The sequence below is a fragment of the Hydra vulgaris genome, chromosome 03 (genome assembly GCF_038396675.1).
Source record: "Hydra vulgaris chromosome 03, alternate assembly HydraT2T_AEP".
NCBI lineage: Eukaryota > Metazoa > Cnidaria > Hydrozoa > Anthoathecata > Hydridae > Hydra > Hydra vulgaris.
In genome coordinates this window covers 4,820,001-4,835,894 of record NC_088922.1, presented here as the reverse complement: position 1 = coordinate 4,835,894, position 15,894 = coordinate 4,820,001, and the positions used below count along the sequence as shown (strand labels likewise).

The following is a 15,894-nucleotide window of genomic DNA, read 5'->3' as shown; positions in this document are numbered from 1 at the left end:
ATTATTATTATAATATTATTGTATGATTTAGAAAAGGAAAATAAATATCTTGTTGTTTAAATGTATAAAAATATTTAAAAAATAAATATAAAGATAAAAAATATTCTTGGCATATGGCTTTGGATATATCAAAAAATTTGAGTTTGGAAGCACCACTAGAAGCTAAATCTGTAGGAGTTATTGATGAAAAGTATATATGTAAAGTGTGTAATAAGTTACTATGTGATGCTGTTCAAACAGAGTGCGGAGAGAGGTTTTGTAAAAGTTGTGTGCAACTCTTACCAAGGTATTAGTATAAGTTTTTAAGTATTCTATATTTTGCATATATTTTTGTGACCATATTTTTTTACAAATAATTTGAAGGTTTTAATTTGTTTGATAGGTTTTATAAAATTATTTTAAATGTTCTATATTTTGTTACTGTTTATATAAATTATTTTTTTATTTATTATTTGAAATATATACGCAATAGTATGCATATTTAATAATAATGTTTTTTGAGCGGAATAAGCAAAGGAAAATTTATTAATTAAGGGTTAAGTTTGGTTTGGGTTTAGTAATGATTATAAACATAAAATAAGCAATAATATATTAATAAATTTTTTTATATTTTATTTGCTAGTTGTTTTTCACATAATGTGTATTTTACAGATGTTTTTTTTTATTTTTTTAAATATGTGTTTTATATGTAAAAGTGACATTGTTTCACATGTGAATATATATTTATATATTTTGTGTTATAGTGGAGGTTTGTTATGCCCAGTTGAAAAGGTTGAGTGTCATTTTTTTAATGACAAGTTCGCAATCAAAGAAATTTCTGCCTTAGAATTTTATTGTCCTCATTTTGAAAATTGCTTATGGAAAGGTCCTTTGAGTAAATTCAAAGTAAGTGTTACTTAGTTTTACAACTTTCTCTTGTAGAAATTTTATGAATTTGATTTAGTGTTTAGTATCTTATGTACATTACTTTTATCATTTTTAATTATTAAATTTAATTATAGATTTTAATTTAACTATAAAACAAAAATTAATTTTAAATATTTAAGCAAATTTGTAATTGAAAATTCATTTATTTTTTAAATTTTCTTTGTAAGAATCATTTCTAATAACCATTTTTAAAAACATATATTTTGTCTCTGCTTCCCAACCAAGCCTGCATTCAATGATGCAGCAATCAGGACCGTACTAAGAGCAAAGCCAGTAAGGCCACGGCCCGAGGCACCAAACTTTGAAAGGCACAAAATTCCCATAACTATAAATTAAAAAAATAATTATCTCTTTGATGTTGATAAAAAACTTAATTAAAATTGTGCCTCCTTACATAAAATTTAACTTATAAAAGCTTATTTACTGAACAGAAGAGCACTAACACCTTTAGCACAAACGTAGTTTCTTCTTTTAATGGAGAACACTTAATACTAATTATATTTATATTTTTTATACTTTTAAACTATATGGGCAGCCCCATCATCAGACAATTAAAATATTTTAACATAATCATTAAAAAGAAATCGTTAAAAAAAAAGACCTAATATATAAGTTAATATAGTCAAAAACATAATAAACTTTTTTTGTTTTGTAAATTTTCTAATTAAATATTTTTATACTGCCCTAGTAGCATAAAAACATTTAATTAAAAAGTTTATAAAACAGCTACAACAAAAAAACCAATATTTTAAACAAACAAAAAAAATCAATGATGTCATGTACTAAAATTCATAGGAATAAAATGCCCTTGAATAAAATATCAAGTCTGTAGATTGCGGTGTATGTTATAAAGACTATTTGGCCTACAACAAAATGGAGAAATCAAGCTTTAACTAAAACAAAAAAGTTCGTTTTTATTGGTATGCATTTATTCTTTTGTTTTAATCAAAAAAAAATTAGCCCTAAAATTTTTTTTTTTATCATTCTCTTTAATATGAACACAACATGTCTTGGCGGTTTGGGATCCCTTTACAAAAGCTTTTTTGAAAACATTTTTTGAGAAAAATAATGTTTAATCTATAGTATGAATAGTGAACTCTAGTTGTTCTCTATTTATATTAAATAAATATAATATAAGAAGTGAACTAATTCTTTAAATAATTATTCACTATTTATTTATTTTTTAAATAAACGATGTATTATAATCTATAAAATCTATTAAAACTATAATAAAGAATAAAAATATTTTATCTATAACTTATAAAATAATTTACAATCAATTGTATATATGTCCATGAGAAGTCAGTAGTAGAGGATAAGATAAGTAGATGTAATCAGAGCTGTGGCTAGGATACCCCACACCCTCAAATTTAAGCAAATTTAGTGACAGGTTTTGGTGGGAGGGGGCTTTCAACCCATTTGCCAAGGCACAGAACTTAATGTTTTTACTCAAGTTTGGTAATAACAAAAAATGAAGGCAAGAAGGAAATTAAGAAGTTACTTTTATCATTGTCACAAGGGGATCTGCTATATATAAAAAATCACTTATGATCTGCTACATATAAAAAATTAATGAAATTTAATAGCTTGAAACATTGTTTTTAAACCGAAGTTCTGGAGTCAATGTTCTTGGGTTTAAAAAGTGATTGTTTCTCTAACCTTAAAGTCTTAATTTTTTTACCAATAGTAGTCCTTCAATGTTTTTTATATTATTAGAGCTCCTGGATACCAAAATCTAGGAAGAAGTAATCTTTTTGTGACATTCAAAGCTGGAGTCATTTTTGGGACTCCGCATCCCTGCTTGTTATAATGGCTAATAAGGGTCAGGATAACAACATCAGTTTTTACCATGTCTAATAACATCTGTCCAACAACATCTGTAAATATAACCAGATGTAGTTACATCTTTCTAAAGATGTTGTTAGGGGTTGTTGAATTTTCAGATGATATTGGACAGATGTTATTAGAGTAAAAGAAAAATACAGATGATTTTGGACAAATGTTTACAGATGATCTTGGACTACTCCACAGATGTTGTTGGACAGATGTAGTAATCATTTACCACTAATAAATTTAAAATTCCAGATATTTTACAAAAAAAAAAAATTTGAAAGTGAAATTTGAAGGTGAAAGTGAAAAAATTAAAAAAAATGAAGAATATCTTCTCTTGTGATGGGTTTTCCATGTAATTGCAAGCATTGTATGTGTTTTTAGATAACAACAAAAGAGAAGGAGTTTTTGCTTTTGTACTTTGAGAAATTACAAAATAAAGATCAACAACTCAGCATTCTTGCTTCAATGATTGAGGTTTTAAGTGTTAAACAAAGAAGACCTCAATAAAAAGAAGAAAAAAGTTTTCTTCATGAACACTCATTTTCATTCTAATTTCAATAACATAAGATGCTTAGTTCGTTGAACTGAAATTTGTCTATAAATGCCATGTGATTATGGTAAACATAATCTAACTATCATATAATAATAGCTAACTATCATACCATCATTGTACCATGAAATACCTGTTTGCTGTAAATCATAATTAAAAACATTTTTGCTTTGTTTACCAAATACAAATTCTAACCATACATAGTTATATTTTAAACAAAACAAACAACTATTAAATTAGTTTTTCTAAGGATCTTAAAAAAAGGTTTTTCACTATGACTGTTCCTTAGTGCTCCAAAAATTCTCATTTGTCTAGTTTTTCTTTTTCTTGAACATCTGTTTTTAGAATTTGCTCCTGTCATTTTTTTTTCCTGATTCTTATAATTTGCAATCTTTTAAGTCTGTTGTGTCAATCTTTCTCAGAACATGTGTGCAGTCACAAACCTTTTATGCCCACATATATAATATTTTGTCTCAACAACTTGGCCATGAATTCTTGCATGTTTTAAGTTTGTGCGTTTAAAAAATGTGGCAAAGAAACAAATGTAAGCTTAAACTAAAATTATAAAAAATTAACTATAAACTGGAAAGAGAAAAACTAAAAAAAAAACACACAACTAAGCTAAAAAAATAAAAATCTAAATGAATTATAAACTGAACCAGAAAAAATGAGTTAATGTATGCTTTTATTTTAATTTAAGTGCTTCACTACAAAGAAAAATTTAAAAATATTTTTGTCTAAACAAAACCATGATTTCATTACTCCTGATTTGTCTAAATACTAGTTCGGATGAGGTCCGAACTAGTATTTAGACAAATGTTGTTGATGCTGATAAAATTAACTCAAAAAGGCTAAGGAACATTTTTAAGAAATTATAAAAAGAGTAATAACTTATGAGCAATGATTGGTGGAGCAAATACTTATGAGAAGTACAGATAGATGGTGTTGATTATGTTTACTTAAGTTTTTTTTTAAGCTAATAATATTTCAAAATTTAATGAGGGTCATTTTAGTTATTTATAAAGCAAAGTATTAAGTATTCCAAAATATTCATGAAGTATTAAAATGTAATTAATAAAAATTTTTTTCAAACTTTTTTTATGTAAAATTGATAGCATTTGGATTATTTAAAATGTTAAGTTTATTTCTAATTGAAGTACATCGTTTAGAATTAAATTAGTTCAAAACTTTGCAGGTCATAACTTGTTTTAGTAAATGTGGCCATCCCAAAACACTGTGTATGCTTTTTTTCTGACAAAAAAAACAACAAGGTCTCATTTTTGGAATTCTGACTAGTAGTTTTTGTTTTGCAGTCTTAAATTGATCATGATATTTCAGGTGCAGTCATAACAGGGAGTGAGAGGATTTTTTTACTCTTCTGGGAGTTTTGTAGTTTGTCAATTTTAATTTTGATTTCAATTTTGAAAAAATAAAAAACTTTTGTTTTTAAAGATTAAAATTATGTTGTGGTCATTGTTTTTCATTTCATTGTTTAATTACCCACCTATTTACCTATTATTTACCTATTTACCCATCATTACCTATTTAACCATTATTTACGTTACATTTTTTAATTACTAACTACTTTAAATATTTTGTTACAGGTGCATTTAGGTTTGTGTGAATACGCAATTCAAAAATGTGAAAAATGCGGGGGTGAAATTCTAAAAAAAAATTTAGTTGAACACAGCTTAAAAGATTGTTCTAATTCATATTTCACCTGTAAATATTGCATCGAAAATGTTCTTTTACGAGACAAGCAGGTATAAATTTATATATATATACATATTTATATATATATGTATATATATATATATATATATATATATATATATATATATATATATATATATATATATATATATATATATATATATATATATATATATATATATATATATATATATATAGATATATAAATATATAAAAGACAAACAGGTAAAGATATTTTTTTTAAAATCACAACTGTTTTTCTTATATAAAAAAATATTATAAAATACCAAATATGTTTTAATTTGCACTTAAAATTGAAATTCATTGTTATGCGTTCTTGTCATAATGTTTTAAAGAGTAACCTTTATTGTTGTAAATCGGTGGCAACTGCACTTTTAAAGAGTTTTTATGTGTTATTGACTTTTGTTGATAAAAATTATAAAGTAGTTACTAATTGCGCAACTCTAGACAAATTTTTTTTGACTCTTTAACTTCTTATTTGTTGTTTGTGTTGATTAAAGTTTTTACCACTTTCTTTCTGATCTTGTTTTAAAAAGTAAATTTCTTTAAGTTTTTTTTAATTATTGTTTTGAAATAATGATTTAATAACATTTATAATAACACTTTTGCCTCTATTTAATAACATTACACTTTTACCTCTATTTAATAACATTACACTATAAACTTTATTAACATTGCACTATTATATTTATTATTTAATATTATACTATTATATTTATTTAATAACACATCTAATCTTTAAAAAGAATTTTTGTTAATAAGTTTTAGGTAATAATAACATATAATAGATTACAACATGGAGATAATCCACTGCAACACGGTGGTAGCTCTCCCTACAAAAAGTGGTTCTCTCATATTATAGACACGTCAAGGAAGAAATCCAAAGAATGTTAGTTACCACCGAATAATCCAATAATGGTGAAATTACTGGTTGCAAAAATACATCATCAGTAACATAAAATGTTCAATGTTTGATATGCAGATCAAAGTTTAACATTGTTTTCCCATCTATCCCAAAAGAAGATATAGTAGAAAGCAAAACCACGGTCTCAAATTTTCTTCTCCCTTAAATTAAGAAAATCTTTCTATTCTTTAGTTATGTCTGCCTTACCAACATCGAAATAAGTGTTAATATAAAAAAGTGTTATAAGAAATAATCTTAATCAGAAACATTGAGGCTGAATGTAATGTTACTGATGTTAAAACTCAGGTCAATGAATTAAAACAAATGTTAAAAAAGCCTAATTGATACTAATTCAGAAAAAGATGATTTATGGTTTTACAAGGAAATATTAAATGAGTGAAAACTCTAATACCGGATTCCTTATTAGTTGTCGAAAAAATATCTGAAGAAAAAACTAACAAAAAAAACATGAGTATAAATAACAAAAATAACATATGTATAATCGAATATATTGTCATGAATAATAATATTCAATTCATAATAATAATTCATTTCATAATAAATCAGGTGATCTTGTCCTAGTAACTCTAGTCCTAGTATGTAACTCTGAAGAATCTTGAGACCAATTGATGAATTCTCTCAAATACGCAAATAATCAAATAAAAATAAAATTGTATCAATCAAAGGTGCAAATTAACACTGATAATAAATTATTATCAGTGGTTTGCCTAAAGAATATAATTAAAATAAAGTTGTTAATATGCTTCACTCACAGAACAGTTTAATCCAAGAATTTAGCAAGGATAGCAACAGTAAAGATCATTTTCAAAATGAAAACTGTTCAACAAATATAAACCATCAATGTTTGAAGTTAATTTTCGTGCAAAAATAAGTTAAGTATTGTGAAAAGAATTTCAATATAATAAAAACATAGTCACACTCGAATGAATTTCCTGCAGAATATATGACAAACTTAATGTTATGATTGTTTAACTGTCAAAGCCTTAGATATTATACACATGAATGCAAAAAACTAGATCTGACATGCACTATATGTAGCAAAAAAAAATTGAGCTGATCAGTGCTCTTTAATGGATAAAAAATGAGTTTACTGTGTTTTAGATAAAAATAATCATTTTTACTCTGCATTATATATTGAATGTTCTTCACTTTAGGGCAAAAAAAAATACTTTAAAAGAGTCCAGAAGAATGATAGAAATTACATAAATCACTATGCTCCCTATGGAATGTTTGCTCTTTTACTAATAAACTTCCAGATGTAATGGAGTATATACTTGACTGGATTCCAGACAGTTTTTTATCACCAAAACATGGATGACTTTGGAAAACAATACAACAGCAATGATAAAAAATTATGGACATGTTTTGTGTAACAAAATAGGCAAAGAAAAAGATGAAGAAAAAGGATAGGAGTAGGAATTATTTTTAAACAGTCAAATAAGCACAAACAACTACAAAATAAACAGTTTCATTTCTTTGAACATGTGTGTGTTAAAATTACTGTAGCCAAACAATCACTAATTTTAATTTGCATTCATAGACTAATATTTAACATTTCTAGATGAATTCATGAATTTACTTAAAACAATATCAACAGGTTGCATATAGCTGATGATATAAATTTACACATAGATACTAAAGAACTATTTAGCAAAAACTTTAAAGAATTTTAGATCTACTAAATCTTACACAACAAATCAAAGAATTAACTCATAAAATAGGACACATACTAGAAGTAGTAATCAATAAGCCAGATAGAATATCAGTTATTTTGCAGATAGAATATCAGTTATTATGCTGTCGGTGGCAGACTTATATTTGCGTGACCATTTCCTTATTGATTTTAAATTATATCAAGAAATAGAAAAATCTGTACCATACTATCACAGAGAAATTTCAAAACAGTAGACTAGTATCTAATTTAGTATTCATTAGGAAGCCAATAGAAAGAGTAGTTTCCTGCTGTCTTGATTCCGGCATGACAACAAACAATCTTCATATAGAATATCAGTGTGGTTACAAAAGGCATTACTCAACTGAAATACTCAAGCTTGTCAATGATATACTTGAACTCTTTGATTAATATACACCTTCAGTACTAATTTTACTTGATCAAAGTGCTGCCTTTGACAATATTGATCAGCAAAATATATTTTGGCTTATAGCTAGTGAAATAGTATATTTGATTCAGCTCACAAGTGTTTTGAAATATTTTTAGTTAACTATACACAAAAGGTCGAAATTTGTAACTCATATTACATTTACCAAAATTTAAAATATGGAGCACCACAAGGTACAGTCCTGTTTCCAAAGCTCATTAATATCTATATGAGACCATATACAAATATCAGAACTTAATCAATGTTAAAACTTTTGGATACTCAGATGATCATCAAACTCTAAAAGCATTCCTTCCTTTTTCTCGATATATTCTACTAGTTCTTGTTATACCAAAATGTCTTGGATAATTATATCCAAATGGATGAGTGAAGCATTCTTATGCCTTAACCAATTGAAAACAAAAATATTAGTTATTAAATATATTATTATTAAAGATTTTGTCAACAAGAAATGCATTAGATTTGTGGAATCCACATAAAGTTTAGATGTGATTTATATTTAGAATTGCATATAAAAAAATTGTTAAAAACTGTTACAATATCCAAAATAAAAGAATTCTTATCGCATAAAGATATATGCACTATAGTATGTTCACTAATATTTTCACAGCTAGATTATTGCAACTCTCTCTACTTTGTATTTGCTAAGACTCTTTTAAAAAGCTGCAGTCAGTTCAATATTGTGCAGCAAGACTATTACTACTAGTTCTTGTTATACCAAAATGTCTTGGATAATTATATCTAAATGGATGAGTGAAGCATTTTTATATCTTAACCAATTGAAAGCAAAAATATTAGTTATTAAATATATTATTATTGAAGATTTTTTCAACAAGAAATGCATTAGATTTGTGGACTCCACATAAAGTTTGGATGTGAATTATATAAAAATTGTATATAAAAAAATTGTTTTTTTATCCAATTACCAAACTTTTTAATTACAAATTAATTTTTACAATATCCAAAATAAAAGAATTCTTATCGCATAAAGATATATGCACTATAGTATGTTCACTAATATTTTCACAGCTAGATTATTGCAACTCTCTCTACTTTGTATTTGCTAAGACTCTTTTAAAAAGCTGCAGTCAGTTCAATATTGTGCAGCAAGACTATTACTACTAGTTCTTGTTATACCAAAATGTCTTGGATAATTATATCTAAATGGATGAGTGAAGCATTTTTATATCTTAACCAATTGAAAGCAAAAATATTAGTTATTAAATATATTATTATTGAAGATTTTTTCAACAAGAAATGCATTAGATTTGTGGACTCCACATAAAGTTTGGATGTGAATTATATAAAAATTGTATATAAAAAAATTGTTTTTTTATCCAATTACCAAACTTTTTAATTACAAATTAATTTTTACAATATCCAAAATAAAAGAATTCTTATCACATAAAGATTTATGCACTATAGTATGTTCACAAATATTTTCGCAGCTAGATTATCGCAACTCTCTCTCTAATTTGTATTTGAAAAGACTCTTAAAAAACTGCATTCAGTTCAAAATTGTGCTGCAAGAAAGACTATTATGTAAAACCAGAAAATCAAGTAAATGACTAGGAATTTAACAATTTGGATTTGCTAAAAATTAGAGAAAGAACACTGATAAACAAATAAAATTTTATTGTGCACATCTTTTTAACTAGGTGGTTTTAAAAAAAAAATTAAATATGCTGATTTCAAATATGCAAACCATTTTTCACCATCACGTCAAGTTGTAAAGATATTTGGGTTCAAATCTTTAGTATTTAAGGTAAAGTCCCTAATATTGTTGAAAAAAAAGTTATTCAAAAGTATGTCAACCTGGGTCTCAAAAGAAGCGTATTTTCATAGAGATTTTAGAAAAGATAAATATTTTTACTTAAAATTTATTGACAAAAAAAATTATGTAAAAAAATGCTAAAGACTTTTAAAAAAATTTTAACAAAATGTTTCTCAGCAGTAATACAAAAAGTACTTATTTTTATTACAAACAAATACCATTTTTAAAGTCTCTATAAAAATACGCTTCTTTTGAGACCCAGGTTGACATACTTTTAAATAACTTTTTTTTCAACAATATTATGGACTTTACCCCAAATACTAAAGATTTGAACCCAAATATCTTTACAACTTGACGTGATGGTAAAAAATGGTTTGCACATTTGAAATCAGCATATTTAATTTGTTTTAAAAAACCACCTAGTTAACAAGATTTGCACAAAAAATTTTTATTTGTTTATCAGTGGAATCTATTGGTTAAACACGATAAAATTCAGTACCTTTTGATCATTAATTACTCAAAAACTACTTGACAAATTTTTTTTTTTTGCACACAGAAGCAGTTGTTGAACATGGAAGGTGTTGTTGTTTGATTGTAATTGTAATAAGTAATGGTTATCATTGGTAGCGGATTTAATTGAGTAAACAAATATTAAATCGAAAATAAGTTATAGAAATTTTTCTTCAAAATCCTTCATTGTCACAAATTGACATTTCAAAATTGGCCTGTGTTTCTTGATCATCAGTTGGATTTATTTTGCAGTAATATAAACAGACTTAATCTATAGAAAAATAAGCTGGAAGTGGAAAAAAAGAAAGGATTAAAAGATAAATATAAAGCAAAATCAATCATTCGCTCCATAAAGGCAAATCCGTGTCAGTCGCAGAGAGATCTTGCAAGAAAACTTAAATGCAGCCAAGCTTTGATAGGAAAAGTACTTAGATGTCAAGAATATAAAGCATATCATAAAAAGAAAACCCCAAAGTGATCCATTGATGGAGAAATTAAAGCAATTTGTCATTCAATAAAACTATATAAACTTTTAAACCAAGAAAACTTGTTTTCAGCATAATTGAAGACGATAACACCTATTGCAAAAGATTTTTCACAATTGCCAGGGCAGCAACATTTTTATCAGTCGAAAGGTAGTTATGTTTTCAAAAAATTCAAGTATATTCAAACTGAAAAATTTGCTCCCAAGTTCCTTATATGGCAAGCAATCTGCTCCTGTTTTTTAAAAAGTACACCATACATTACTCGTAAAAAATTGAAAGCAGATATATATTATAAAGAATCCTTAAAGAAATGCCTTTCCCCATTTATTAAAAAGTATGAAATGACCACAATATTTTGGCCTGATTTGGCTACAATTCACTATTCCAAGTCTCTAGAATGGTATGAACAAAATGGCGTCAAATTTGTTTCTAAGGAAGCAAATCCTCTAAATTGTCCTGAGCAGTGAAGTATTGAAAGTTATTGGTCAATTATAAAAGGAATCTCAAAGCAAGATCCTGCAGATGATGTCAAGTACTCCAAAAGATATTCAGTTTTTATCTAGTGTCTGATAAAAAATGTAAGAAATTATTAAAATAAATAATTCAATTAGCTTCATTGTGTCAAAAAATTATAAAAATCTGTTAAGTAGTTTTTGCTTAATTAACAATTAAAGAGTGCTGAATTTCATCGTGTTCAACCGATATTTCAAGGTCCTTTTAACAATGCACAAATCTATTATACTGCAAGCACCAATGCTATCCTAAACTTTAGAATTTCTTGGCTATAGCTTCATGTTAGTAATAATATCAAGAAAAGCATTTTTTTTTTGTTTGTCTTTTTCAGGGGAAAAAAATTAAATAGTAAAATTTAAATTTCAACTTCAATTTAAATTTTACAAAAATGGAATGCCATTATGGCAATACTGTAATTGTGTTAAAATAAAAAATGTTCAGTTTCAAAGGAAACTTTTAAAGGATAAGAAAGTTTTAAAGGAAAATAGAAAAACATCAGAAATATAGATAATATAGAAATAAAGCGCTATGTTTGTTATGCACGCATCAAATAATTTTAAAAAGTTTAGTACTTTTAAAATGGCTGCGGTCCTTTCTTTTTGTTATTGGTGTGTTAATGGAAGCTATTTTTATCTTATAATTTAAGTAAATCAGTAGATGTATAACTTAGTTTCATAATTAAAAAAAGTTAAATAACCTTAAAATGATCTTGGCATATTAACCTTCAGTTTCGTTAAATGCTATTTTAGTAGTTTTGGGGTCAGTATTTTGATTATTTTTCAAAATCTCAAAGTTTTCTCAACTTCTAACCGTAGGAATTTGAAATTGAAAAGTTGAAAATGTGATCAAATCTTCTCTTTAACTTCTCATAATACGTTTTTAGTTACTGACACAAAATAATAACACTTCATCATGCTTTAAATTAACGAAAAACTAAAACAAAATTCTTGTAATATTTTTTATAAAATGAACTTTAATTAATTATTAAGATTAATATGAAGTTAACTTTAAAGGATAATACAGGAGTTGATAATTTTTTGGTATCCCCTTGATTAATTTTTCTTTAAAAAAGAAAATTGTTATCTTAAAAATGTTAAATGCAAACAAATAAATAAATTTATTAAAAATAACTAAGTTTATTATAAATAACTAAGCAATTGAGTACAAATATGTTTCAAACAAAAAAAATTTAATTTACATTTAATTACATGTGTATAACAAATTTATCTCTTGATCAACTAAAGAAAATAAATCTTAATTAAACTAACTTGATATAAAATGATAAAAATCTGTCTTACTAAGAATTTCTTACTAAGAATTTCTAACTAAGAATTTCTTACTAAGAATTTCTTACTAAGAATTTCTTTCTAAGAATTTCTTACTAAGAATTTTAAATTTCTTCTCCTTATTATTGACAATATAATTTTAAGTAGAACCTAAGTTCTTGATAGTTCTTGGGCTTATTGTATAAAAATTATAAAAACCTACTGTTTTACTTTAAAGTCAACAACAACATTTTAAAAAACATTTTAGTTACTTGGTAAAAAATAAAAATCCTTTTAAACTTACTACCTCTCTCTTCATTGTTGTTAGCTAAACAGAAAAACAAACAACTGATAGTAAATTTTCACTTTCGTAGTAGGTTATTAAGTAGCTCTAGGTTTAATAATTAAAGTTTATTGATAAGGTTGTAGACTGCTCTAGCAGTCTACAATCTTATCAATAAACTATAATTATTTTTTACAGCTCAGTGTATTTTAACTTAGATATAATTTTTAAGTAATTTAAAAATATTTAAGATTATAATATATAAAATTTTTAAAACCTGAAATTTTAACCTACTTCAAAGAAAACAGGTATATTAAAAAGTATTTTTATTCCTTTTTAAAAAGTAAAAATGCTTTTTACCTTACTTTCTCCAATAATATTGTCATTTAAAATAAATTATACAATAGTCTTATGACTTTAAAAAAATATATATATCAGCTAGGAGATGTTTGAAAAAAAATTAACTTAGCAAATAATAATAAAAAAAATTATTAAAAACCTGCAATTCTAATAATAAGCATACTCCTAACACAGAAAAATTATTTTAAAAACATTGTAAACTCTTTTTTGCAAAATTCAATATTATTTCTTTAAAAAAATTATTAAACATTTTTAAAAAGTTCACAAAACTTTACAATATTTTGTTCTTCTATACCACATAAATACATCATCTGATGAATCTAAAATAAAAAATGTAACAAATAAGTTAATAAATAAGAAAAATATAACATACAAAAAATTAAAATCAATGTACCTTATAGAGAAAAGCTGTTGTGATTTACCAGAGTAGTAGTTGTAAGATATTACTATTTCATGTTAGCTTTTAGAAAATAATTTATGATGGTACGTCTTGATTCCAAAATATTTTCAGCAAAATCATGCAATGAACAGCACTAAAAAATTAAATTGAGATAAAACAAATTGTATATATGTCAAAATAATTTGTCATGGCTTTTAGTTTATAAAATAATTTGGAACAAAATAGTTTGTATTGGCTTTAAGTTTTTAGTTTTATAAAACAAATTGTATATATGGCAAAATAATTTGTCATGGCTTTTAGTTTATAAAATAATTTGGAACAAAATAATTTGTATTGGCTTTAAATTTTTAGTTTTATAAAACAAATTGTATATATGTCAAAATAATTTGTCATGGCTTTTAGTTTATAAAATAATTTGGAACAAAATAGTTTGTATTGGCTTTAAGTTTTTAGTTTTATAAAACAAATTGTATATGTGGCAAAATAATTTTTCATGGCTTTTAGTTTATAAAATAATTTAGAACAAAATAATTTGTATTGGCTTTAAGTTTTTAGTTTTCTAAAAGAAATTGTATACATGGCAAAATAATTTGTCTTGGGTTTTAATGAATGATTAAAAGAAGTGAGATTTAATAACGAAATTAACTATTTATCATTTTTAACAACAGACACCAATGTAAAGGTAAGCCAAATGTCTATCAACTCAAAAGATTACAAAAAAACCACATCACAACAACAATTCACGACAATAGCACACACCATAAGTTAATATAATATGCATATAACATAACTTAAGTAACATAACATTCATATATTGCAGAACATAAGTAACAGCATTACGCAAAATGTTATTAAAATACATTTTTATGTATTTTCAGAATAATTAATAATAAAGGCTTGAAAACATCTAGATCTAAAGCAGTAACAGTTTGACACTAAACACTGCCATGTAATTCTTTGCAATAAGTACATCACTTGGCTGGGAAGGTTGACAAATCTTGCTCTACACTTTTACCAAGTCACAGCACTTTGAAAACATGGAAACAACATAATATATACATATGTACCAACTATAAACACAATATATATATTTAACCTTATATAAATATATTTAAACACATTTATAAAACAATTATATAACACATATTAACACATACACAAATAATAAAAAGACACTTTACATTATTATAAAAACACATTGATAAAATAGCTATAAAGCACATATTTCCACATACACATGCTTATCAAAAAAGCATATATGCAAACAATTAACATGTGCAAACAAAAATTTTAAAGATGAAACGAGAAAGTTTAAAAAGATTCAAAGTAAACAAAAAATATATATACAAACAATACTCTTTACCTTCGTTTTTTTTATTTTTTTTTTTTTTTATTATAAGAACTGTAATCCTCATGACAAAATTTAACCTTTACATACACGAACATGTGACATGTCATGTCAGTGTTGGCACAAAATTTTAATTTATTTCTCTAAATTTTCTAAAAAAGAACAAAAATAGTTAATAGCATCACAGAAATTTCAAAGTAGTAATAACCAATTATATGGAATTAGCATTAGTATAACTTTTTTGTTGCATAAAAATTAATTAGGCTTCATCCACACTCCTATTTTCTCTCTAAAAAATAAAATATAAGCTCAATAAAAACAAAGCTGAAAAAAAAAAAATAAGGCTAAAAGAATAACTAAAACAAACAAAATGTAAACAATTTAAAAAATTAAAAGGAGTGATCATTTCTACTTTATATCTAATAAAAATGTTAGATATAAATTGCTTAACTACTTTCTATACTTACTTCAATTATAATATGATCTTAATGATAATTATTTATCTTAATATGATTCTTTATGTAATATTTCTGTTCTTCTTTTTATTATAATTATTTTTTGGTCACTATCTATATTATTACTTTTTGTTGTTTGTTTGTTTTTTGCTTTTCAAGTTTATTTTATTAAGGTGTAACTCCAACGACTAGCTTTTAACTATACGAGTGAACAAACCAAACCTAATTTTGTAAAATTATAAATAAATCTGTAATTTTTTTCAATTTTATAGTTAAATAAATGGATAATATATATATATATATATATATATATATATATATATATATATATATATATATATATATATATATATATATATATATATATATATATATATATATATATATATAGTTCTATAGTTTGTTGGCTTTA

The 15,894-nt window shown here is 24.9% G+C and overlaps 1 protein-coding gene across 1 annotated transcript in view; it reads left to right on the top strand.

Moving 5' to 3' along the window:
- LOC100211106 (TNF receptor-associated factor 5) overlaps window positions 1-15,894 on the top strand; it is a 37,968-nt gene continuing 22,074 nt past the window's right edge. The window contains exons 1-3 of the mRNA XM_065792111.1: window positions 1-286; window positions 744-885; window positions 4,915-5,073. Of these exons, the coding sequence (XP_065648183.1) occupies window positions 114-286; window positions 744-885; window positions 4,915-5,073 (474 nt within the window). The 5' untranslated portion in view covers window positions 1-113. The remainder of the gene's footprint in view (window positions 287-743; window positions 886-4,914; window positions 5,074-15,894) is intronic.